The 24,383-nt window shown below is 44.5% G+C and overlaps 1 protein-coding gene across 1 annotated transcript in view; it reads right to left on the reverse strand.

Annotated features, from left to right (window-relative positions):
* LOC117042262 overlaps positions 1-24,383 on the reverse strand; it is a 119,256-nt gene that overhangs the window by 54,897 nt on the left and 39,976 nt on the right. The window contains exons 4-7 of the mRNA XM_033141795.1: positions 17,748-18,421; positions 14,306-14,318; positions 8,568-9,916; positions 8,206-8,485 (exon numbers count right to left, since the gene is read on the reverse strand). Of these exons, the coding sequence (XP_032997686.1) occupies positions 8,206-8,485; positions 8,568-9,916; positions 14,306-14,318; positions 17,748-18,421 (2,316 nt within the window). The remainder of the gene's footprint in view (positions 1-8,205; positions 8,486-8,567; positions 9,917-14,305; positions 14,319-17,747; positions 18,422-24,383) is intronic.

The raw sequence follows: 24,383 nt of genomic DNA on the forward strand, positions 1-24,383 counted from the left end.
CCCCCGCCCCCTTCGCCGGACTGGCCCCTCCACCGCTGCTTTCTCCTCCGCTCCCCCTCCAGTGCCCCTCCCAGCCTTTTATGGCCGTAGCAAAAAGACTTATTAAACAGAGATTGGAAGAGGTAGAATTACATCAACATCTACTAACCGGGGGGGGGGGGGAGTCTGTTCGCCGATGAATATTGGCATCACTCCTATTTATCAGGTTCCATCTTACCTTACCTCCCTTTCCATGGCGTCACACACATTTGCCTCCATTAAAGCAAGATTTAATGTTTTTCCATCAAATGTGATGAGACACAGATTTATTAAGGGTCAGGTCTCTGTTTTGTGTGTTTGTGACGACAGTAAGTCAACTGAATCCCTCCAGCATATAATGTTCAGTTGCCCCATGTATAGATCGCCGCAGACTAGTATATTGAACCCGATAATTCAGAAACTAGCTGATAAGCCAGCCGAGTCACATCTTGCATAGATGCTGCAAGATACGGACCCCCATAGAACCCTACGGGTTGCAAGGTTTTTAACTGCAGTCCTCTCGCATAAGAGATGTTCGAATGCTGTTTGATTATTGAAAGTTTTATTACTATTTTATTCAAAACCTGATCCCCTTGTTTTGTGTTTTTGTAAGGGTATTATCATTTGATAATGAAATTATCACCTTGGAGTGGTATTATCTTATGCTGTAATGGTTTGGTTTTGTACCGTTTTGTTTTGTTTTGTTTTATACATGGGCAAAAAGCCGAAATAACTATCTATCTATCCCAGCCCAGAAATAAACTATCTATCTATCCCAGCCCAGAAAATATTTTTCTGGTTTTCCTCCTCTAAAAACGAGGTGCGCCCTATGGTCCGGTCCGCCCTATGGAGCGAAAAATACGGGTAGTTGGTCTCTAAGGTGCTACTGGACAATTTTTTAAAAAAGGTTTTCCAAAATGTATGAGAAACTATTAGAATGGGAAACAAAATAAAACTGGTAAAATATGCAATGATACACTGGGCTAGAAATATAGGTCATAATTAGAGCTGGGCTTGATGTTAATGTGCCGTTTCCTAATATTTGAGCTGACATTATATGGCAAATCCAATGTGTGTAAGGACTAGGAGATATCTGATTTTCAATATCGTGATAACTCGTCAGCTAAACGTTACAATGTTATCACCAGCTAAACCTCACAATATGACCTGCTAAACGTTGCCATGTTATCAGCAGCTAAACATTGCAATCAGGGTGGATAATATCAATGATTTATATATTTTATATATATGGATTTTTTTCATTTAAATCAGAATTTTTTATTTAAATCAGATTTTTTTAAAAAATAAAATGCTTTTAGAGGAAAAAAAATCTATCTAAAGATAGTTTTATATTTAAGTTACATTATAGTTCAAAGGCTATTCATCAGGAGATAAGGGATTTGTTTTTAATTATGCAGCATGAGGCTTTATATGCAAATTTATTTTTTTGGTAAACAAATTCCATTAATCCATTCACAATGTCATGCTCTTCCAGAGGTTTCTGTAAGATTATTTGGGGAAGTTTTTCTAATGAGAAGAGATTGTTGATATTGTCAAAGATGCTTCTTTTTGCCATTCTCAAAAGTGTGAATTTGTGTCTGCAGAGATAACACAGAATGGTAAGTTCCAAGAGGTTCAATCAACAGATTGTTTGGAGTGGAATAGATCTGCACAAGTAGCTAAGTATGAAGCAGTAAAAATGAAAGTGCAACCTTGTGAGCAGAAAACTCCTCACCTCTTGGGATCTTTGTGTAAAGATTGTGCAAGTCAGACTTGAGTCAAGTGGCTTGGGACCCTCGTACCTCAGGGACCGCCTCTCCTGGTATGTCCCGGGTAGGACCTTAAGGTCCTCTAATAATAACTTTTTGGAGGTCCCGAGCCACAAGGATGCTAGGTTGGCTTCAACTACTAGGGCCAGGGCCTTCTCAGTACTGGCCCCGACTTGGTGGAAGAAGAGACCAGGGCCCTGCGGGATTCGGCATCTTTCCGCAGGGCCTGCAAGACGGAGCTGTTCCACCTGGCCTTTGGGTTGGTTTCTGTTTGATATTTATGCGTCATTCTTTTATTGGTGGGCTATTTGAAAATGAGACTGCAGTGGAATTTGCTACCAAGGAGTGTGGTGGAGTCTCCTTCTTTGGAGGTCTTGAAGCGGAGGCTTGACAGCCATCTGTCAGGAATGCTTTGATGGTGTTTCCTGCTTGGCAGGGGGTTGGACTGGATGGCCCTTGGGGTCTCTTCCAACTCTAGGATTCTATAATTTTGAATTTTTAAATTTGTATTTTAATCTGTATTTTAAATTGATTGTTTTTATGTTTTTGCTGTGATTTTAATTAGTGTTAGCCGCCCTGAGCCCGGTTTTTGGCTGGTAAGGGCAGGTTATAAATAAAAATTTATTATTATTATTATTATTATTATTATTATTATTATTTAAAGAAGAAGAAGAGTTTGGATTTGATATCCCACTTTATCACTACCCAAAGGAGTCTCAAAGCGGCTCACATTCACGTTTCCCTTCCTCCCCCACAACAAACACTCTGTGAGGTGAGTGGGGCTGAGAGACTTCAGAGAAGTGTGACTAGCCCAAGGTCACCCAGCAGCTGCATGTGGAGGAGCGGAGATGCGAACCCGGTTCCCCAGATTACGAGTCTACCGCTCTTAACCACTACACCACACTGGCTCTCATGGCAGTGAAGCAGGCATTCATGGCTTCCCACTTCCCTTTGTCTCTGGCAGGTGGCAGGATGATGCCAGCAAGACCACCTCATCCGTCTTTTCATGGTGGCAAAGGGGAAGCAGTGGCTATGGAAGCAGATCAGGTAGGGGGCAGGAAACTTGTAGGGGGAGAGGCTGAGGGGTGGGGCAGCCAAGGCGACTCCCTCCACCTCCTGCTTTCTGTCAGAGGTGCTCTGAAGAAAGGTGGCAAAGGACATTCCAGAAGGTTTATGTGCTGAGAATAAGGAACACCTACGATACCAATTCAGAAGCAAATCCAAAAGGGTGGATGGTAGTGGAGGTGGTGGAAATACATAAGTTCTAAGTTTCTCATGTGCGCTAAAACACGGTCAGTTATTTTTGGTTTATAAAAATATATATTTTTACAAACATGCATACATATGCTATATTGTTATTGTTTTAGCTAAATAAATTGTTTAAGTTGTTATGAAGGAAATGATTATTTTTCTCCATCCAACAGAGCACAGCAGAAAATTTGTCCAAATAAAGACAGTTAACATATTAAACCTCACAATAATTTCATAATTATCTATGTATTTCTAATAGTATAACCAAATCATTATTTTTTGAAATAACTGTAAAAACTACTCGGAAAATTTATTATTCCAAAAACGAAATTTTTAATTTAAATGTCTGAAATAAGGATGGAACCATACAGAGGCGAACAGAATAGAAATACAAATAGAAATGCTTTATTGTCACTGTGCCACATGTTTACAGCGAGATTAAGGAGCCCCCCTCCCCCCCACAATCACTGCTGCTACTAGGGGTCTGAAACCGATAAATGGCAATATTATCAATCATCGCACACTCAGTTCCATCAGCAGGCAAGCCAAGAGGCATCCCAGCAGGACTTTAGGTTTTGGGCTTGGCTACCAAATGGTGGTATTCAGGACAATCCAAAGTAAGGCAATGAGTCATAGGAAATACAGATAACCTGGTTACAGGTAGGTAGCCGTGTTGGTCTGCCATTGTCAAAACAAAATAAAAAATAAGAAATTCCTTTCTTCTTGGTCTGAGTTTTCGTGTGCATGCACACTTCTTCAGATACCAAGAACAAACTTAGTTGGTCTCTAAAGTGCTACAGGAAGGAATTTTTTAATTTTTCATTTTGTTTCGACTACAGCAGTCCAACACGACTACCTACCTGTAACAAGACATCTGAAGGCAGCCCTGTTTAGGGAAGTCTCTAAGGACTGATGTTTTAATGTATTTTTAATCATTGGTTGGAAGCCGCGCAGAGTGGCTGGGGTAAATAATAATAATAATAATAATAATAATAATAATAATAATAATAATAATAATAGCATGGCTACCAAATGGTAGTATTCACGACAATCCAAAGTAGGGAGATAAGTCATAGTGAATACAGATAATCTGAGACCGCCAACAATGTCAAAAGGGAGGGGGGGGGTCAGTGGTGCTGGAAGGGGGGGGTCTCTGTCTTGGCTCCTCTCCCTCCCTTAATTTAACCCTTCCATGGACTCCCTCTCTCCGTTTCCCCAGCCAAAAGGGACCCACCCAGGCGCCCCACGACCCCAGGGATTCCTGCCAGGGGGAAACCGGGCGGATGGGGGGCCTCAGCTCAACCCCCAGGCCTGCTTGGGGATGGGGGGGTCCTCATTTCCCTTCCCAAGGGGGTGCAGGGCAGCTGAGCATCTCTCGGCCCCCCAGGAAAGAGAGACGGGAGTCTGGTGATGCTGCTGCCCCGGAGATCTTGCAAGGGAAACCCTGCAGGTGTCGGGTCCCCACTTCCCACCTGGGTCGCATGGATCAGGGCCCCTGTCGATGGGCGCCAGGGAGGGGGCTTCCTTGGGGGGGGGTCTCTTTGCCCTCCCCTCCCCCTCTCATTCCCCCCCCCTTTCCCAGTCTCCCTCTCGGTCCTCCACCTACCTCGCTCCAGATTACTCCTCTTTCCTTAAGTGGAACAGAAAGGCCTGGGATGGGGGGTGTTTCCTCCACTGACGCCCCTCCTCCTGTTCCGGTCTGGAAACTTCCGGCACATTTCGTGGCGACACTTCCGGTTCCTTTTCGGATGCGTGCATCCCCAGAGCTACGGCCATAGAGCAGCCCCTTGCTGTGTCGGAATGGGAAGAGGACGGGACGGCGCCGCCTTTGGCCTCCTGCTCTCGGGGCTCCGTCAGGAACATGCCAAGCTGCCTCTCCTCCTCACGAGGAGCCTCGATGGGGGCGGCAGGGAGGGTGACTCCGGAGGGGAGGGGTGCAAAGTTTTGCAAGGTTCATCTACCATAGCTTTTTTTTTTTAGGGAGGGGGAGGATCTCCTTCTGGGCCGGGGACTGATCCTGGCACCTCCTTCTGCATGCAGAGCAACTGCTGCACCGCTGAGCTTCGCCCCCTAACAGCTAAGCCCATCTTCAAACACCAGCCCTCCCCCCCCCCCGGTTAAAAAAATTATTCATATTCCCTGCGTCATCTCTGTTTTCCCACTGGGTTGGCAGATCCCTCACGATTACACTCATTTTACCATCTCCTTGGCAGCAAATTCCACTGTCCAACAGCTCTTACTGTCAGGAAGTTCTTCCTAATGTTTAGGTGGAATCTTCTTTCTTGTAGTTTGAATCCATTGCCCCGTGTCCGCTTCTCTGGAGCAGCAGAAAACAACCTTTCTCCCTCGTCTATATGACATCCTTTTATATATTTGAACATGGGTATTATATCACCCCTTAACCTTCTCTTCTCCAGGCTAAACATACCCAGCTCCCTAAGCTGTTCCTCATAAGGCATCGTTTCCAGGCCTTGGACCATTTTGGTTGCCCTCCTCTGGACACGTTCCAGCTTGTCAGTATCCTTCTTGAACTGGGGTGCCCAGAACTGGACACAGTATTCCAGGTGAGGTCTGACCAGAGCGGAATACAATGGTAGTACAGTGGTGCCTCGCTAGACGAAAATAATTCATTCTGCGAGTATTTTTGTCTAGCGATTTTTAGTCTAGCGAAGCACCAATGCAAATAGCAGTTTTCGCTAGACAAAAAAAAATAATCGTCTTGCGAGGCAGCCCCATTGACTTTTTCGTCTTGCGGGGCAGCTTCCGCTAGACCAATGCCGTTCGTCTAGCGAGTTTTTCGTCTAGCGAGGCATTCGTCTAGCGGGGCACCACTGTATTACTTCCCTTGATCTAGATGCTATACTCCTATTGATGCAGCCCATAATTGCATTGGCTTTTTTAGCTGCTGCATCACACGGTTGACTTATTAGGGTGGTGTCAGCGTTAGACCTACTGAAGAACTCTCCATTTAGTTCCTCTTTTATAAACTGTTTTGAACCTTCTTTACATTTTTCTATTGGTATCAGGATACTGCTCAATGCTTGGACCCTGGCCATTTGTTGAATGGTTCAGTTATTCAGATATTGGAACGTTCACCGAGCATATAATCTATTCCATGTGTTTGGCAGCACCAGTATTGATCTGCACATGGCATTGTAACAGGTTTTTGGTTGTGTGAATGGTCATTAGTTTCACCTTTATTCAGCTATTATCCTAGTAAATTCCCTTTTACATTTATTAGCCAGTTTGTGGTGGTTTGTTTTGGTTTATTGCTACATTATTATCACAACTTTGATACTTTGTATCATGGCTGAGTTATAAGAAAATTTGCTTTCACCAGTGAAGATAAGGACAGGTTGATAGCTGCAGCACCTTCTCTGTTACCAGAATCTGAAGCAAGTCATGCTGATAATTCTAATTTGGGTAAACTGATGAAAAAGAAAAGGAATTTGGAATTACACTTGGCTTCCCTATCAGACTACATTAAAGGTGATCTTATCCCTAGGGGATTTAGACTCCAGAAAGAACCTATGCTATTCCGTCATAATGAAGATTTCAAATTTTAATGGATTTCCATCATGAACAAATGTTCCTCGGACCTTATGCTACTTCTTATAGAACAGTGTACGCGTGAGATAGACATGATAGACAAAGAGCTAAATATGGCAGCTGTCAGGGATCTTCCCAGGTGCTGCTCATGAGTAACTACTAAGCCTCCTTTGAAGAACTGCAGTTATTTATTAAGCATAGCCATTTACAAGCAGAGCTAGTAAAAACATGACCGTTAAGTCACTATCAGAATCCGGAAGTACATTCTTTCTCCTCCCTGCCCAACACCAGATTTTCGGCACCCTGAAACGATGTCTCCTGGGTCCTCTAGCCCGCCTGCGCAGTGCCTGTGCCGGAAGCTGTGAGCTTCTTTCTGTCCGATCTCTGCTGGCTGGTGGTCTTGGGTCTTTCATCAGCATCACAGAGCCCTTGCTCCTCTCCCTCGTTTGGAGACAATTCCTGTGATAAGCTGGAGGAGGAGGAGGAGGAATCCGATTGCAAAAGCGACTCGGGTTCCCTATAACTTAGTGAGCTCCCTCCCCTTGAAGAGCAGCTCTCCCTGCCCTGCTCCAGAGCAGGACTTCCTCGCTCCCCCTCCTCGTGAGTAGCTGGGCTACTCCTGACAGCAACAGACAATATTAAAGCTCAAGTAACATCACTGGATATGGAGAAATTGATACAATCCATAGAAAAGGATTTAAGCAACTTCACTGAGGAGGTCAAGAAACTGAAAGTACAGAAATTCAAGAGGGATAAAAATGATTATGCTCACAATAATGAACAGCCTAGAAGACATGATGGTGGCCACACACCTAATAATTTCCCCAGTGATTATGATTCTTTAAGTGCCTCCAGCCATAGTGATAGTGACACGGAGAGGGATAAGGAATTACAGCTAAGATCAGGAAGGGACTATCTGGGTTTTCACAAGGGCCAGATGAAACGTCCCTACAGGAGGAAAGGATTCCAGCAGAATCATTAGTTGTTAATTTGTCTTTCAGAATTTAACTAGAGCAGAATTGAACATACTTGAGAAAGGTTTGGGTTTTGTACCTACGCCCAGTTACTCAGCCTTTCAAACTCGTGTGGATGTTCATAAAATCATTCGTCAAATAAAACTTAGAGAATATTTTGCACGAAAAGTACATCAGTCCCCCCCCCCTCAGAACTAAATCGCATTTCAATCCTGTAACACAGAATCATTTTATACATACTTTTCAGTCCCTTGTGTTAAGAGACACAGAGAAAATTGAACAAAAGAAGCATTATAAATCCTATAATTTATCCAAAGAAGAATATACGTATCCTTAAAGAGAAAGCTGATAAAAGTTCACCGAGCATATAATCTATTCCATGTGTTTGGCAGAACCAGTATTGATCTGCACATGGCATTGTAACATGTTTTTGGTTGTGTGAATGCTCATTACATTGCCTTTATTCAGCTATTATCCTAGTAAATTCCTTTTTACATTTATTAGCCAGTTTGTGGTGTTGTTGTTTTGGTTTATTATAGACAACGTTACATACAAACAACAAAGGTTCTTACCACTCAGAGTCTTTTGATGGTTTGTAAGACTTCCACTACAACTGAACCTCTGTCCCACTTCCCTAGGACTTCTATGGTTTCTCCCCTGTATGAGTTTGTTGATGTTTCGTAAGAACTCTTGTACTGAAACTCCTTCCACACTCCATGCATTGAAATGATTTCTCCATTCTGTGAGTCCGTTGATGTTTTCTAACGTGTCCACTCTCACTGAAGCTCTTCCCACACGCCATGCATTTAAATGTTTTCTCCCCTGTGTGAATCCGTAGATGAATTCCATGTTTTCGACTATCAGTGAAGCTCCTTCCACACTCCATGCATTTAAATGGATTCTCCCCCATGTGAATCCGTTGATGTTTTCTAAGTGTTCCACTATCGGTGAAGCTCTTTCCACACTCCATGCATTTAAATGGTTTCTCCTGTGTGAGTCCATTGATGTTTTCTAAGTGTTCCACTTGCACTGAAGCTCTTTCCACACTCAATACATTTAAATGGTTTCTGCCCTGTGTGAGTCCGTTGATGTGTTCTAAGGTTTCCACTGTCAGTGAAGCTCTTTCCACACTCCATGCATTTAAATGGTTTCTCTCCTGTGTGAGTCCGTTGATGAATTCTAAGTTTTGCACTCTGGCTGAAGCTCTTTCCACACATGATGCAGTTAAATGGTTTCTCCCCCGTGTGAGTCCGTTGATGAATCCTAAGTTTTCCACTCTGACTGAAGCTCTTTCCACATTCCATGCATTTAAATGGTTTCTCCCCTGTGTGAGTCCGTTGATGGTTTCTAAGTTCTCCACTCTGACTAAAGCTCTTTCCACACTCGATGCATTTAAATGGTTTCTCCCCTGTGTGAGTCCGTTGATGAATTCTAAGTTCTCCACTCTGACTGAAGCTCTTTCCACACTCCATGCATTTAAATGGTTTCTCTCCTGTGTGAGTCCGTTGATGAATTCTAAGTGTTCCACTGCCAGTGAAGCTCTTTCCACACTCCATGCATTTAAATGGTTTCTCTCCTGTGTGAGTCCGTTGATGAATTCTAAGTGTTCCACTGCCAGTGAAGCTCTTTCCACACTCCATGCATTTAAATGGTTTCTCTCCTGTGTGTGTCTGTTGATGAATTCTAAGGTCTCCACTATGAATGAAGCTCTTTCCACACTCCACACATTTAAATGGTTTCTCCCCTATGTGAATCCGTTGATGTTTTCTAAGTGTTCCACTGTCAGTGAAGTTCTTTCCACACTCCATGCATTTAAATGGTTTCTCCCCCGTGTGAGTCCGTTGATGAATTCTAAGGTTTCCACTGGCAGTGTAGCTCTTTCCACACTCCATGCATTTAAATGGTTTTCCCCCCGTGTGAGTCCATTGATGTTTTCTAAGTCTTCCACTGTCAGTGAATCTCTTTCCACACTCCATGCATTTAAATGGTTTCTCCCCAGTGTGAGTCCGTTGATGAATTCTAAGTTTTCCACTCTGACTGAAGCTCTTTCCACATGCCATGCATTTAAATGGTTTCTCCCCCGTGTGAGTCCGTTGATGAATTCTAAGTATTCCACTGTCAGTGAAACTCTTTCCACACTCCATGCATTTAAATGGTTTCTCCCCCGTGTGAGTCCGTTGATGTTTTCTAAGTGTTCCACTTGCACTGAAGCTCTTTCCACACTCCATGCATTTAAATGGTTTCTCTCCTGTGTGTGTCCGTTGATGAATTCTAAGGTCTCCACTATGAGTGAAGCTCTTTCCACACTCCACACATTTAAATGGTTTCTCCCCCATGTGAATCCGTTGATGTTTTCTAAGTGTTCCACTGTCAATGAAGCTCTTTCCACACTCCATACTTTCAAATTGTTTCTTCTTTCTCTTTCCACACTCCCATGTATTTAAATGTTTTCTTCATTATTCCCATTCAACATGGCCCCCCAGAATTCTGAGTGCCTTCTCCATTGTCTGTTTGGAGGGCGAAGGGGGGAGGAAATCCTATTTGTTTTCTAGGAAGAGAAGAAAGGAATATTACACACATCAATCAGCACCAGCTCTTATTTTAACATCTCATACATTCTCTCCTGTCATCCATATGTTCCAAATTCTTAGGAAAGGCAGATGAAATAATGTTAAATAATTGTAATGCATCACCAAAATTTCATAACCCTTAAGCACTGTTAATGAAGCATCATTATCTCAGAATACGTTTGAACTGTGGGGTTTACTTTTTATGAAAAGTGGTTTCTCGTAAGACAGGGAGCTGCTCTATGTCCATGAACCTGCCCACTATTCATCAGGATCCTAAGCTCACCGTTCTTCATCCTCTGCACTATACAACACAATACAAATGAAATAATGTTAAATAATGGTAATGGATTTCAGAAGCATTATCGTAGAATATGGTTGAACTGTGGGATTTACTTTTTAAATAAAGAGGTTTTTCACAGGAAAGGGAGCTGCACTATGTGCATGAACCTGCCCACTATTCATCAGGGTCCTCAGCTCATAATGAAGTTTTTCATCCTCTGCACTATACTCCTCAATCCATTGGGCCACATTTTGTCCCCTTCGACCTTTAGATGTTTATTAATCATCTGCACAGTCCCTTTGGCTTCAGTAGGTGCATACTGACCATTTTGGGAGACCCATATATAAGTCTAGTGACAAGGCTTGGTGCTTGTGGTCAGCTGAAGGAGTGCTCAGGTAGGAAAATCTCTCAGCCTTGCATTATTGAATGGAGAGAGCCTGAGATGCAGTAGGAAAGCAGCTGGAGCCTGACTGTAGAAATCCCAGATTAAAACACCTACCCCAATTACTACTGATAATAATTATATGCTGCCAGGTCTCACACCTGCCTCCCAACACTGACCTATCTCAGTGGAGATTCCCAATCCAAGCCTCTCTCACTGTTCTTCCTCCTTTGCTCCTACTGGAAATTATTGATTAAATTTGTATATTTATCTTCATCTGAAGACCACAATGTAAAAATACGCGTGACATTGAAAAAAGTGAATATTAAAGGTGAAGAAAGGAAGTGAAACCAGCAAAGTTTCCATCTGAGTGTAAAGAAGAAACCAATCTTCAAATCAGTTTCATATTCCCTGGCTGTTTTTCTTGGCCACAATTCTGTATTAGAATCTTAGCCACACTTTCTTCTGGAATATCAACAGGACCTCTTTGGAACAGGAGCCAGAAATACGTTGGGATTTCATCCAGACACACCTTTTGTGTGGGGAGCAGCAGAGGAAGGCAGGGTGGGGGAAGGGGCAGCTCTGGTGCTGCAGGTTGGCAGACCCACTGTACGTTCCTAAGCAAACAAATTTGGTGGTGAACGATTTCCTTTAAAAGTTTCCCCCCCAGGTGCCGGCAGGGGTTTCTGCGCTGCTGAGTGTGGACACCTTGGACTTATAGTGTTAAGAGTTTCAAGAAACCTTAGGATCCAGTTCCACCAACTCCCAAGTAACACTGAGCCCCAAGAGGAACTTTCTATGCTGAGTTGAGGCATCTCTGGCCCTCCAGTTGTGGTTGGACACAAAGTACCACCTGCCCAAGCAAGGATGGCATATGGCCAGGGATGGTGGGAGTCTTATCTGGTGGGACACACTTTTCCCATTTCCTCATCCCCTGAAAATGCTGTATATCTGTATTTCATTTCCTCCTTCCTCCATGATCTCCAAGATCTTCCTGATGCAGTCCAACCAACTACACACATTCCCATATCATCCTTCACCATTGACTTCCAGAGGCTGCTGTCTTGTGTCTTGGACACTGGCAATGGGACAGCACCTTCCACTGGATGAGAGGAAAGAGGGTTAAAGCAGGGCTGGCCAAATGGCACTCAGCTCGAGGGGGCTGCCTCAGTCTCCTTCACGCTGGAGCAGGCCCCGAGACCAGTCTTCTCTCTGCCCCCAAAATACAGGAAACATGACAAAGAAGGCCTTGGAGTGTCACCGTGGAACATAACAACAACAGGAACAACAACAAAAATGATTTTAAGTCACTTTGGGCTGCCCTGGGCAAGAGAAAGAGACTAATAGATTGATGGATGGATGGATTGATTGATTCATTAAATAAATAAATAAATAAATAAATAAATAAATAAATACAATTGAAATTGCAACAATAACAATGCTGGCCCTTGAGGGGGAAACCACCCATTTCCATAGCAATCTTCCCAATCCCTTAAATCCCACAGATGTGAGATTTTATAGTGGGAATAAAGGAAACGTGGTGGAATAGAGAGAAGGAGTTGGACACAGGTATCTCTGGGTAAGAACCCTTTTATAGATGCTTCTCCAGAGAAACACAGGCATGTGGGAGAGACTGTAGTTGCCAGGACAGAAGCCTCAAGGGGCGGAAATAATGGAGTGGCCTCCCTCCCTTTCCTCTTTCCCCCAATGGCTGGACACCCCCAGAGCCCCATGCAGCAGCTGATGTGGGACTTATGGCAGGGCAAGGACTGAGCTTCAAGGGAGGAGAGGGTGGGTGGATCGGGCCTCCTGTTCAGGGATCTCTCCCAATCGCGACCACCTCTCCATCCAGAGGTGCCTCGCCAGATGAGCAGGGAGGGGGGAGAGGAGGGAGACGGGGGGGGGTCTCTATCCAGGCCTCTGTTCCCTCTTTTAACCCTTCCATGCCCTCCCTCTCTCCGATTCTCCGCACAAAGGGGACCCAACAAGGCACACCTCGGCGCGGAGCCAGGATCGTGGTGCCCCAGGGATTCCTGCCAGGGGGAACCTGGGACTCGGAGAGGGGCGCGGAACTGCTTGGGGGTGGGGTTCCTTGCTGGGACCCCCTTGGTGGGGGGCTCCCATTTCATTCCCGCAAAAGCGGGGGGGGGCAGGAAAGTTGAGCGTCTCTCGACTCTCAAGCGGATGGGGCGCTGCAAAGGAGATCTTCCAATGCAAACCCTTCCGGTCCTCCCTCTGCAGAAAGGCCCCCCCTGCACCCCCACCCCGCTGCATTTCCCATTGTAAATGGTGGGAAGGCTGGTCTCTGTTGGGGGGGGCGTGCAATGCAAACCCTGCGAATGGAGGGTCCCCGATCTGCAGCCGGATTGCCTGGATCGGGGCCCCTGCAGGAAGGGAGTTGCTGTTGTTGTTAGGGGGGTGTCTCTGCCCCCTTTCTCCCCCCCCCCGCATCTTTACCTCTTTCTCCTCCTCTCTCTCTCTCCCTCCGCTTCCCTCTATTCACAGCCTGGCGGATCTCCGAGGGAGGGGCTCCTTTCCCCCCCCCTTCGGCTCGGGAATTTCCGACGTGCTTCGGGTTCCTTTCCGAAGGCGTGTGCCCATAGAGCTATGACCCAAGAGCAGCCCTGTGGGCATGAGGGTGGGAGGCGGCCGAGAGTTGCCAAGCTGGGCCAGCTTCACCCAGGGAGGGGCGTCTCCTTCCCTGCCGGCAGCTGAAACCGGGAACTGGGCAGGACGCCAGGCTACTCTGCAGGGCTGTTGGGCAGGGGACACCCTCAGCAGCAGCTGTAAAGTGGAAATAATTATTATTATTATTATTATTATTATTATTATTATTACAATGCCAATGCATATAAAAACATCAAACACTAAAAACCTCCCAATACAGGGCTGCCTTCAGGTGTCTTCTAAATGTTGTTTAATTCTTGATCTCCTGTACTTGACACCTTATAGGTTCCCTGTAACTTTGATTCTCACAGGGTCATCAGACCCTTTAGTCATTTGGGTGAAAGAAGAGTGACGACCAATCAAAAGGCTAGAACTAGAGTGCTGGATTGGAGAATCCCTCCGTGTATTATCAGACGCTGATCACTTTAGCATAGCGCGATCCTGTGCTGTGGTTTCCAATTCAAGCCTAGGAACCTTGGCACTCTTGGTCTGACATAACTGCCTGCGAAGAACCTTTTAAAGATGATATTCCATTTTCTCATATAACAATTCTTTTGAATTAGAAGAGAAGTCAGAGTAGAGGAGCTGAAGGTAAGAATTATCGTTTTCCAAAAAGACGCCCCTTGATAGCCAGGTAATTTCTGCCAGTTCCAAGGGTAAAATATTGCGCTGTATGTCATTGCCTGAAATGCTTAACAGAAAGGCCTCTGGCTTTTTAAAGAATAGAAAATTCTTTCCGGTAGAACCTTAGAGACCAACTGAGTTTGTTCTTGGTATCTGAAGAAGTGTGCATGCACACGAAAGCTCAGACCAAGAACAAACTCAGTTGGTCTCTAAGGTGCTACTGGAAAGAATTTTCTATTTTGTTTCGACTATGGCAGACCAACACGGCTACCCACCTGTAACTGTTTTTAAAGAATGTTAGCCCAATTTCCCCCTCCCCCAGCTCATCATAGACCTGACACTAAAACTCTTTAATCTTTCCACATGACCACCACATGTGGTACATGTCTCCATTATTTTCCCAACACCGCCAACAGTTATTCACTATGTTTTTACACATTTTTGAGAGCTCTGATGGGGTGAAATAACCACCTGTATTGCAACTTTTGCATATTTTCTTTATAGCACGCAGTAAACTTCATGGTTGTTGTCCACAGATGTTCACTAAGTAATACAGGACGCCCAATATCCTGAGCCTATCTTATCGTAACTACCTTCACTTCCTCCTCCTCGACTTCCCAGCAGGGGCATAGGAAAGGGAGGGTGGGCCGCCCCAAGTGCCATCATGGAGTGGGGTGACAAATTATCAAGGAACAATTACTGCCCAACTAGGGTGGTTCTTAAATTTATTTTTATTTTTTTGAAAAAGCCTGCTCCAATGGTCTTATCTTACTACACTAGGGATTATATAGCTATATATGAAATTCCATGCATATCAGTGAATATCTTGACCCTTCTCCACAAAAATAGCTGCTTACTTGGCCGTTTTCCTATGTTGTGAAGGCTGAAATTTCAGTTCAGTGGAGGAGGGTCAAGCTTTTAACTGATATGCATGAAATTTCAGATATAGCTATATAAACTATATAATCCCTAGTTTAGTAAGATAAGACCTTTCGAGCAGGCTTTTTTTAAAAAATAAAATAAAACGACCTAGTTCCCTACCCTCCGCTGGGCTTCCCGGGTCCTGGAAACTTGGCCTATGTAAGAAAATGAGACTAGGCCAAGTAGATTAGGCCTGGCCTTGCCTTCGCCCCGCCCCCTCCACACAGCTGATTGGCCAGCTGGGTTGGGGGCGGGCAAAGGCAAGGCAAGGTCGAATCCACTCAGCCTAGTCTCATTTTCTTCACACAGGCTGGGGAAGCCTGCCAAGGCCACTGCCTGTCCTGCACACCCCCTTCAGGCCCCAATCCCCCTCCAAAAAGCCTCTGCTACCCCCGAAAGTGGAGTGTGCGAGACAATGGAAGCGCTGCTGCCCCGTTTTGCCCACATGTGGCGCTGGGAGGAGCAGCTCAGCACCACCCTGGGCACTGGATGAGAGGATAGAGGGCTAAACCAGGGCTGGCAAAATGGCGCTCAGCTCAGTCCCCTCCTTGCCCCTCTCTGCACCTGCTGCCTCAGTCTCCCTCATGGTGGAGCAGGCCCTGAGAACAGCCTTCCCTCCAAAATACAGGAAACAGGACAAAGGAGGCCTTGGAGTGTCACAGTGGAAATAACAACAACAGGAACAAGAACAACAATTGGTTGTAAGTCCATTTGGGCTGGCCTGGGCAAGAGAAAGCAACTAATAGATTCAATCTATATATATAAAAAGGTTCAAGATGGGTTGTTTGATGTAGCCACAATGCTCCATAACCACTTGACAGATTGCCTTCAAATTTGGAAACAACATTCCTTGGCCATATGGGAAGGATTTTACGTACCTAGATTGCAAAAATATCACACCTTTCCCAGGTAAATTTGTGAATTTGTGCAAAAAACAACAGCGCCCTCCATTGGACGTCAAAGACCACAGGCTGTGATATAGTCCAGAGCTTACAGGGTTAAAACTGCTCTGATCACATGATGTGCTGTTTTTCTGTGAGTCAGTGTTTGGGACGGTTTCTATTTCTGTTCTGCTCTGCCGGGAGTTAGCCATGTGTTCCCTTTCTCCCGGGTCATTTGTGCTGTAAATAATAAAACTTCTACATAAGGAAGAAGCTGGCTCCTGGGAGATTTATTGCTGCAGCTCCTTTACACACAGACCATCTTCCTGGTACGTTCAGGAAGTCAGTTGTTGTTCTGGGGGGGACTCTTCCCCTTTCTCTCCCCGCCGATCGCCCCCCCCACAGCTCTACCTCTTTGCCCTCTCTGTCTCTCCACCTCCTTTGCTCACTCTTCTATTCCGATTTCCTTTCCCTATGGGGGAGGGGCTCCTTTATCCCAGCAGTGCCTGAATAAGCCCCTCCCCCGCTTGACTGATCCAGAGAAAGGAGGGGGGGGAACACTTCCCTATTTTCCTTTCAACCCCCCCTCGCCCCAAATCCTGCCCTCCCTTCCCAGCTGCCCTGTTTGCAGATTCAGGGGGAGGAAAAGCTCATCCTTCTCCCCCTCCCAACAACTCCAAATCTCCACCCATCAAAAAAATTAAAATGCTTTGCACTCCCCCCCCTCCTCTGCATACCTGCTCCTCTTCCGGGAATATGGATGGAGGCCACTCCCCCTCCAACCTTGGCTCCCCCTCCCCCCTCCAAACTTCCTGCCTCTCTAGGAAGCGGAGCTCACTGATCCAGGGGGAGGAATGAGTGACATCTCCCTCTTTTTGCGGGAATGAAATAGGAGCCCCCCCAAGGGCTGAGACTTGAACCAAGGCCCCAATTCCGTGACCCTCTGTAAGTCCTGGGTTCCCCCTGGCAAGAATCCCTGGGGCGCCACGATCCTGGCTCTGCGCCAAGTTGTGCCTTGGTGGATCCCCTTTGTGTGGAGAATCGGAGAGAGGGAGTCCATGGAAGGATTCAAGGAGACAAGAAATACCCCTTTTATTTCTCCTGCCACTGAATATATATATACACAACATATCTATAAATCAAAAGGTGATGGTTTGTAAATTACCTTCGGCATATAAGTAGGTGCTTTCAGTCTTTCTGTGTCCTCATGGTTCGATTATTGCAATTATAACAGTGGGAGTTATGCTGCTGTTCCTACAATATTAATCTAACTCTGCTTCCAAAGCAACACCCCCAGTCTCAGCTCCACTTTGTGCAACTCTCCATCCCCAGATACAAACATTCCCAACTCCCTCCACCAAACACCAAAAGCAGCTCACTCTCAGTCCATCCTCATTCAGAAGCAGCACTCCAGACTCAACACACTCCCCCTCCCTATCTAACAGTACACTAAATATTATATTATGCTTACTATTGCGAAATGTTACCTTCGTTACTTTAAATACATGCCTAGACAATGTTACATACAAACAACTAAAGCTAACATACGCTGCATGCATTTAAGATTGATTAGGAAAGTGTCAACTTGGAGAGAAACAGGTTCTGCACTCTAAAAAGCATTCTACACTCTAAAAAGTGTTCCATAATAACCAAAGCAGATTCCACCCTCCTTCTATTTAAACCTTTTCTCTTCTTTGAGTTAATTGATGGCCTGGAGAGTATCCACTCTTAAAGCTCTTACCCCTCAGAGTCTTTTCATGGTTTGTAAGACTTCCACTACAACTAAACCTCTGTCCACTTCCCTAGCACTTACAAGGTTTCACTCTTGTGTGAATCTGTAGATGACTTTTAAGGTGTGGACTCTGACGGAAGCTCTTTCCACACTCCATACATTTAAATGGTTTCTCCCCTGTGTGAGTCCGTTGATGAAGTCTAAGGTTTCCACTGTCACTGAAGCTCCTTCCACACTCCACACATTTAAATGGTTTTTGTCCTGTGTGAGTCCGTTGATGTGTTCTAAGGTGTGCACTGCGACTGAAGCTTTTCCCACAGTCCATACAATGAAATGACTTCTCTCCCATGTGAGTCCGTTGATGTTTTCTAAGGTGTCCACTATCAGTGAAGCTCTTTCCACACTCCATACATTTAAATGGTTTCTCTCCCGTGTGAGTCCGTTGATGAATTCTAAGGTGTGGACTCTGACTGAAGCTCTTTCCACATTCCATACATTGAAATGGTTTCTCCCCTGTGTGAGTCCGTTGATGAATTCTAAGGTTTCCACTGTTAGTGAAGCTATTTCCACACTCCATGCATTTAAATGGCTTCTCCCCTGTGTGAGTCCGTTGATGTTTTCTAAGCTGTCCACTATCAGTGAAGCTCTTCCCACACTCCATGCATTTAAATGGTTTCTCCCCTGTGTGAGTCCGTTGATGAATTCTAAGGTGTCCACTGTAAGTGAAGCTCTTTCCACACTCAATACATTTAAATGGTTTCTCTCCTGTGTGAGTCCGTTGATGGCTTCTAAGGTTTCCACTAGTAGTGAAGCTCTTTCCACACTCCATACATTTAAATTGTTTTTTAATGGCTTCTTCGTTATTTGCCTTAAAGTGGCCCCCTAGAATTCTGACTGCCTTCTCCATTGTTTGCTTTCGAGGGGGGAGGAAATCCTATTTGTTTTCTAGGAAGAGAAGAAAGGAATATTACACACATCAATTAGCACCTGCTCTTATTTTAACATCTCATACATTCTCTCCTGTCCTCCATATGTTCCAAATTTTTAAGAAAGGCAAGTGAAATAATGTTAAATAATTGTAATGCCTCATTGGCCTTTCATAACCGTTAATCAGTGTTAACGAAGCAGAAATTTGAAACGTTGTTAAAGCAGTGGAAGTATTTTAAGAAGTTTAATTATGTATGTAAGCCAGAGATTTGGGGGCCTTGAGGGCCCTTTCTCTTTACTATTCTTCTCCTTTCTTTTCCTTTTTTATTTTCTTTCTTTTCTTTCTTTTCTTTCCTTTTTCTATTTTTCTCTTCTTTGCATTTTTCTTTGGACGAAGATGTATGTAAATTTTAAAATTGTTTTTGTATACATTCAGGTGTGTATGCGATATATGTAGTGAATATTTTTAAAGAGCAATAAAAAAATAAAAAAATAATAATAAAGTGTTAACGAAGCAGCATGATGTTGGGAAAGATGGAGGGCACAAGGAGAAGGGAACGACAGAGGACGAGATGGTTGGACAGTGTTCTCAAAGCTACCAACATGAGTCTGACCAAAATGCAGGTGGTAGTGGAAGACAGGAGTGCCTGATGTGCTCTGGTCCATGGGGCACAAAGAGTAGGACACGGCTAAACAACAACAACAAGAAGAAGAACAACAGTTGAACTGTAGGGTTTACTTTTTATAAAATTAGTTTCTCACAAGGAAAGGGATCTGCTCTATGTCCATGAACCTGCCCACTATTCATCAGGGTCCTAAGTCAAAGGAATACTATTTTGTTCACTGGAAGCAACATTTGATAGCGCTTCTAGAAACAACAGAAGTCTTGGAAGCAACAGTGTTACCTCTGGTTACTAATTTAATTCGTTCCAGAGGTCCGTTGTTAACCTGAAACCGTTCTTAACCTGAGGTACCACTATAGCTAATGGGATCTTCTGCTGCTGCCGGCGCAGAATTTCTGTTCTCATCCTGAGGTAAAGTTCTTAACCCAAGGTACTACTTCCAGCTTATCAGAGTCTGTAACCCAAAGTGTTTGTAACTCGAGGTGTTTCTAACCCAAGGTACCACTGTATTGAAAATCCTAAGCCTACTGGCTCAAGTGAAGAGCATTTAGCCAAGATTAGAGCATGGAAGCTGAAGAATAGTAAAGCCAGAATCATCATTTTAGACGGGCTCCATGATGAGTAATTATCCATGATTGACTGCAGGAGATAATGTGTCTCGTATCTTAAAGGATTTAGAGCACATGTATGGAGACCCTAATTATGCATCTAAACAGATTGCAAAGGCCAGAGACACACCCAGAAAAATTGTGTACTTTATTTGTAACAAAGAAGGCCAAATTCGAAACAAAATAGAAAATTCTTTTCAGTAGCACCTTAAGAGACCAACTGTGTTTGTTCTTGGTATGAGCTTTCGTGTGCATGTATCTGTGTATCTGAAGAAGTGTGCATGCACACGAAAGCTCATACCAAGAACAAACACAGTTGGTCTCTAAGGTGCTACTGAAAAGAATTTTCTATTTTGTTTCGACTATGGCAGACCAACACGGCTACCCACCTGTAAAAATAAGGCCAAAGTGCAAGGAATTGTAACAAATAAGGCAAAGGGGAGATCTGAATGCATTTTGCTACTATAAGAAAAGAATTTGACTATTCAGAATTGTGAAAATTGTAATAAATGGATTTTAAATTCAGGAGCTTCCAGCTATTTTTCGTATAAGAGGGAATATTTTAGTGACATTAATGTTATTGCAGAATCTCACATTGAAATCGCAGGTGGCAATGGTGTTGAAGCTAAAGATGCATGTTCTGTGAATTTAAAATTTAATGTGAACAATGAAGCTATGGATACTACTTTTGACTAAGAATGGTGAGGTGCATGTTCAAGCCAATCTAATAAATGGCATATATGAGGTTGATCTCTCATAAACCAGAAAGATGTGGCTGACCTGGAACTGTTGCATAGAAGGCTGGGACACAGGGACACCCAGAAAAGAGGGACCCACAGAAAAGAACTTGCAAGGGGACTGCAGGTAACAAAGAGCAACACAGCACCAACAAAGTGCATAAACTGTGTTACTCAGATAGCTGTAAAACCTTCATTTCCGCCTTGCACAGAGCAGAGAAGCACCAAAGTGCTTGACATAGTCCACAGTGAATTGACATTGTCTACAGTGGACCTATGAATGTTCCCTCACTAGGGAAGAACAGGTACATACTAATATTTCTTGATGATTTCTCGAAGTATCGTGTTGCATATTTCATCAAGGAAAAGAGTGAGACAGTGGACATGTTCCAGAACTACCTTGCAATGGTGAAGAACAAGTTCCAGAGAGCTCCAGCTATGCTGATGACTGACAATGGGGGTGAGTACTGCTCATGTGAGATGCGAACACTCCACAATTCCCTACACCCCACAACCAAACTCCAAAGCTGAGAGAGTTTGGGTCTATCATGTAAACAACTAGATGCATGTTAAAAGATGCATCCCTACTACATAAGTTGTGGGTGGATGCAGCAAGTACTGCAGTACTTCTCTAGAACAGATTGCCAACCAAGGGAGCTAAATGCACACCTTTTGAACTTTGGCATGAGCGAATTCCCAACTTGGCACACATTCATTTATTTGGAAGTCTATGCTACTCCTACGTCCCCAAAGAACAGAGACAAATGCTTGACTCCAGAGCGCAAACAGGTATCCTTGTGGAATACGTGTCTGGAGGAAAAGGATACAGAATAATGGAATTACAACTGGCAAAGTGAATGCACATTGAGCAATTTACTTTGATGAGCACAACATGGCTGACAGTAGAAATAGTGTGGTGGATTTATGTGAGGAGTCAGGAAAAGTCCCAGATCTTGTGTACTTTCTTCATTAACCTTACCACATCCACATCCAGAGCTGTATTCCTAGGTCATAGCCCCCTCTATAGAGGATGCACAAGGAGAGGAGGCAGAAGACCAGACTCCTAGCGGAACCAGAGATGAAGAGGAGGATCTGTATGGAGACATGTCAGCGTTGGAGGAGGATGAGGAAGCTGATGCGGTCCTGGAACCACAGGTTAGATGCTCATGCAGAACCAATAGAGGTGTCCCTCCAGTATGACTCTCCTACTTCGCAGGGTCGCCATAGAACCTCCTACATGGGAGGAGATGCCAACTGCAGAAGACTTCTCTGGAGGAAGGCCGCACAGAGGGAGATGGAGACACTGCATCAGAATAAGACGTGGACCCTTACTGACCTACCTCCCGGTAAGAAGGCCATACGAAGTAAGTGGGTGTTTTCTCAACGCTATGGCAAAGATTATGATGAAGTCTTTGCCCAACTGTGAGGTACAGCAGCGTAAGAATGCTTTTGAGCATTGCAGCCTCCAAGGAAATGGAAATTAGGCACATTGACATTGCAATGCCTTTCTTCAGGGACAAATTTCAGAGGCAACCTAAAGGTTTTATTAAACCACATGAAGCACATTTAGTGAGCAAACTTCAAAAGGGACTTTATGGACTTAAGCAGGCTGCTAGGGCCGGGAATCAGAAATTGCACAAAATGCTGGTGCAGCTTGGGTACAAGCAAGGGCATGCCGACAACTGCCTGTATAGCAAGTCAAGTAATGGACAATTTTTCATACGTTTTAGCTTTTGCTGATGAATTTGATGGTGTTTCCTGCTTGGCAGGGGGTTGGACTGGATGGCCCTTGTGGTCTCTTCCAACTTTATGATTCTATGAATTGATTATGAACTAAAAAAGTTGGAGTTTTGATAGAAGCAATGCAGAATATTGTGGAGAAACAAGAACTCAGGCCCTAATTAATATACCAGGACAAGGCCCTGTTTCGGGGATTCTTCACCAGCTGGAAAAATCAGAGACCCTGTGTTTATTATCATGTACGCAATATACAGTGGTACCTCGGGTTAAGAACTTAATTCGTTCTGGAGGTCCATTTTTAACCTGAAACTTTTCTTACCCTGAAGCACCACTTTAGCTAATGGAGCCTCCCGCTGCCGCTGTGCTGCCAGAGCACGATTTCTGTTCTTATCCTGAAGCAAAGTTCTTAACCTGAAGCGTTATTTCTGGGTCAGCGGAGTCTGTAACCTGAAGCGTATGTAACCTGAGGTACCACTGTACAGTCGTCTAAAGGTCTTCTAAAGGTTTACAAACATATATGCGAAAATGTACAATAAAAGTTAATCTTACCCAATAGAGTCTTAAAGTCTTACGGTCAATGTGTACTGGTTGCTTAGAATAGGTGACTCAGAGTACGTTTGTGATATTTAAAGAAGAATTAATGTGTGTTCTAATAAGAATTTAAAGCGACTGTAGTACAATTTCGATGTTAAAAGTTACAGTAAGAATTATAGCAAATTACAGAAAAGGAATAAAGTCCTGATGATTATTTAGACCTCGGAGAGAAACCGTATTAAAAAAGATGAACGAATCTGGTTTGGGGCCTCAGTTCTCGTTTCTCCACAATTTTCTAGATGACTTGACTATTGCCATAAAAAATGACAGACAATTTGCACAAGTTGTGAAACACCTAAGCAAAGAGGTCAAGGAACAGGGAAAGATCTGGTACTACCTCGGAATCCAAGTTGAAAGGGAAGAAGATGGGTCAGTCATTTCTTCTAAATCAAGGCAAAAGATTCATGACCTTATCCAGAATTTGCAAATGCAAGATGCACACCCAGTTGCAACGCCCATGGCTACTGACTTCTTATGGAATCAGCAGGATTTGAAACCATTGCCTGACAACATAGAATACAGGTCAGCAATTGGTAGACTTTTGTATCTTGTTACCACTTGTAGACCTGACTTAGCTAATGCTGTGGGAATTCTTAGTAGGAAGGTAAATGCCCCCACTGAATAGGACTGTGCGGGTGTGAAAAGGGGGATACGGTATTTGAAGGGCACAATGAATTGTAAATTGAGGTTGCCAGCTGTTAGTAATCCTGAAAAGTTTGGGTATACTGATGCAGATTGGGCTGGATGTACCACTGACTACAAATCCACAGGAGGACATGTATTTATGCTTGGGGAGGGATTCAATAAATAACATTAACAATTGTAATAATAAATACACATGCTGGGGGGGGGAACCCCACCCATTTCCATAGCAATCTTCCCAATCCCTTAAATCACAGAGACGTGAGATCTGATATAGTGGGAATAATGGAAACCAGGTGGAATGGAGAGAAGGAGTTGGGCACAGGTATCTCTGGGCAGGAACCCTTTAGATGCTTCTCCACAGAAACACAGGCATGTGGGAGAGACTGTAGTTGCCAAGACAGAAGCCTCAAAGGGCGGAAATAATAAAGTGGGCTCCCTCCCTTTCCTCTTTCCCCCCAATGGCTGGACCCCTTATAACACCCCACAGTGCCCCATGCAGCTGCTGATCTGGGATCTGGGACTTATGGCAGGGAAAGGAATGAGATTCAAAGAGTGGGTGGATTGGGCCCTCTGTTCAGGGATCTCTCCCTGGTCGACTTGAAGTCCTAGGTAGGAGAGAGAAGTCAAGGCAAGCAGCCACCACCACTGTCCCTCCCTCCCTCCTTCCCTCTCCATCTCCTGCCAATGCTGGCTTTGACCCCTCCCCCAGGGATGCTTCCCTTCCTCCTTCAGCCCCCCCCCAACTTCCTTTGCCCTCCACCCCCCCAGTCTCCCCTTCGCCCAGAGATTCCCTTGCCCAGCTCACCCTTCATCCTGCCCACCAAATCTCTCCCAATGAAGCTCACCTCTCCAACCAGAGGAGCAGGGAGGGGGGAGAGAAGGGAGGGGGTC

The sequence above is a fragment of the Lacerta agilis genome, chromosome 2 (assembly GCF_009819535.1).
Source record: "Lacerta agilis isolate rLacAgi1 chromosome 2, rLacAgi1.pri, whole genome shotgun sequence".
NCBI lineage: Eukaryota > Metazoa > Chordata > Lepidosauria > Squamata > Lacertidae > Lacerta > Lacerta agilis.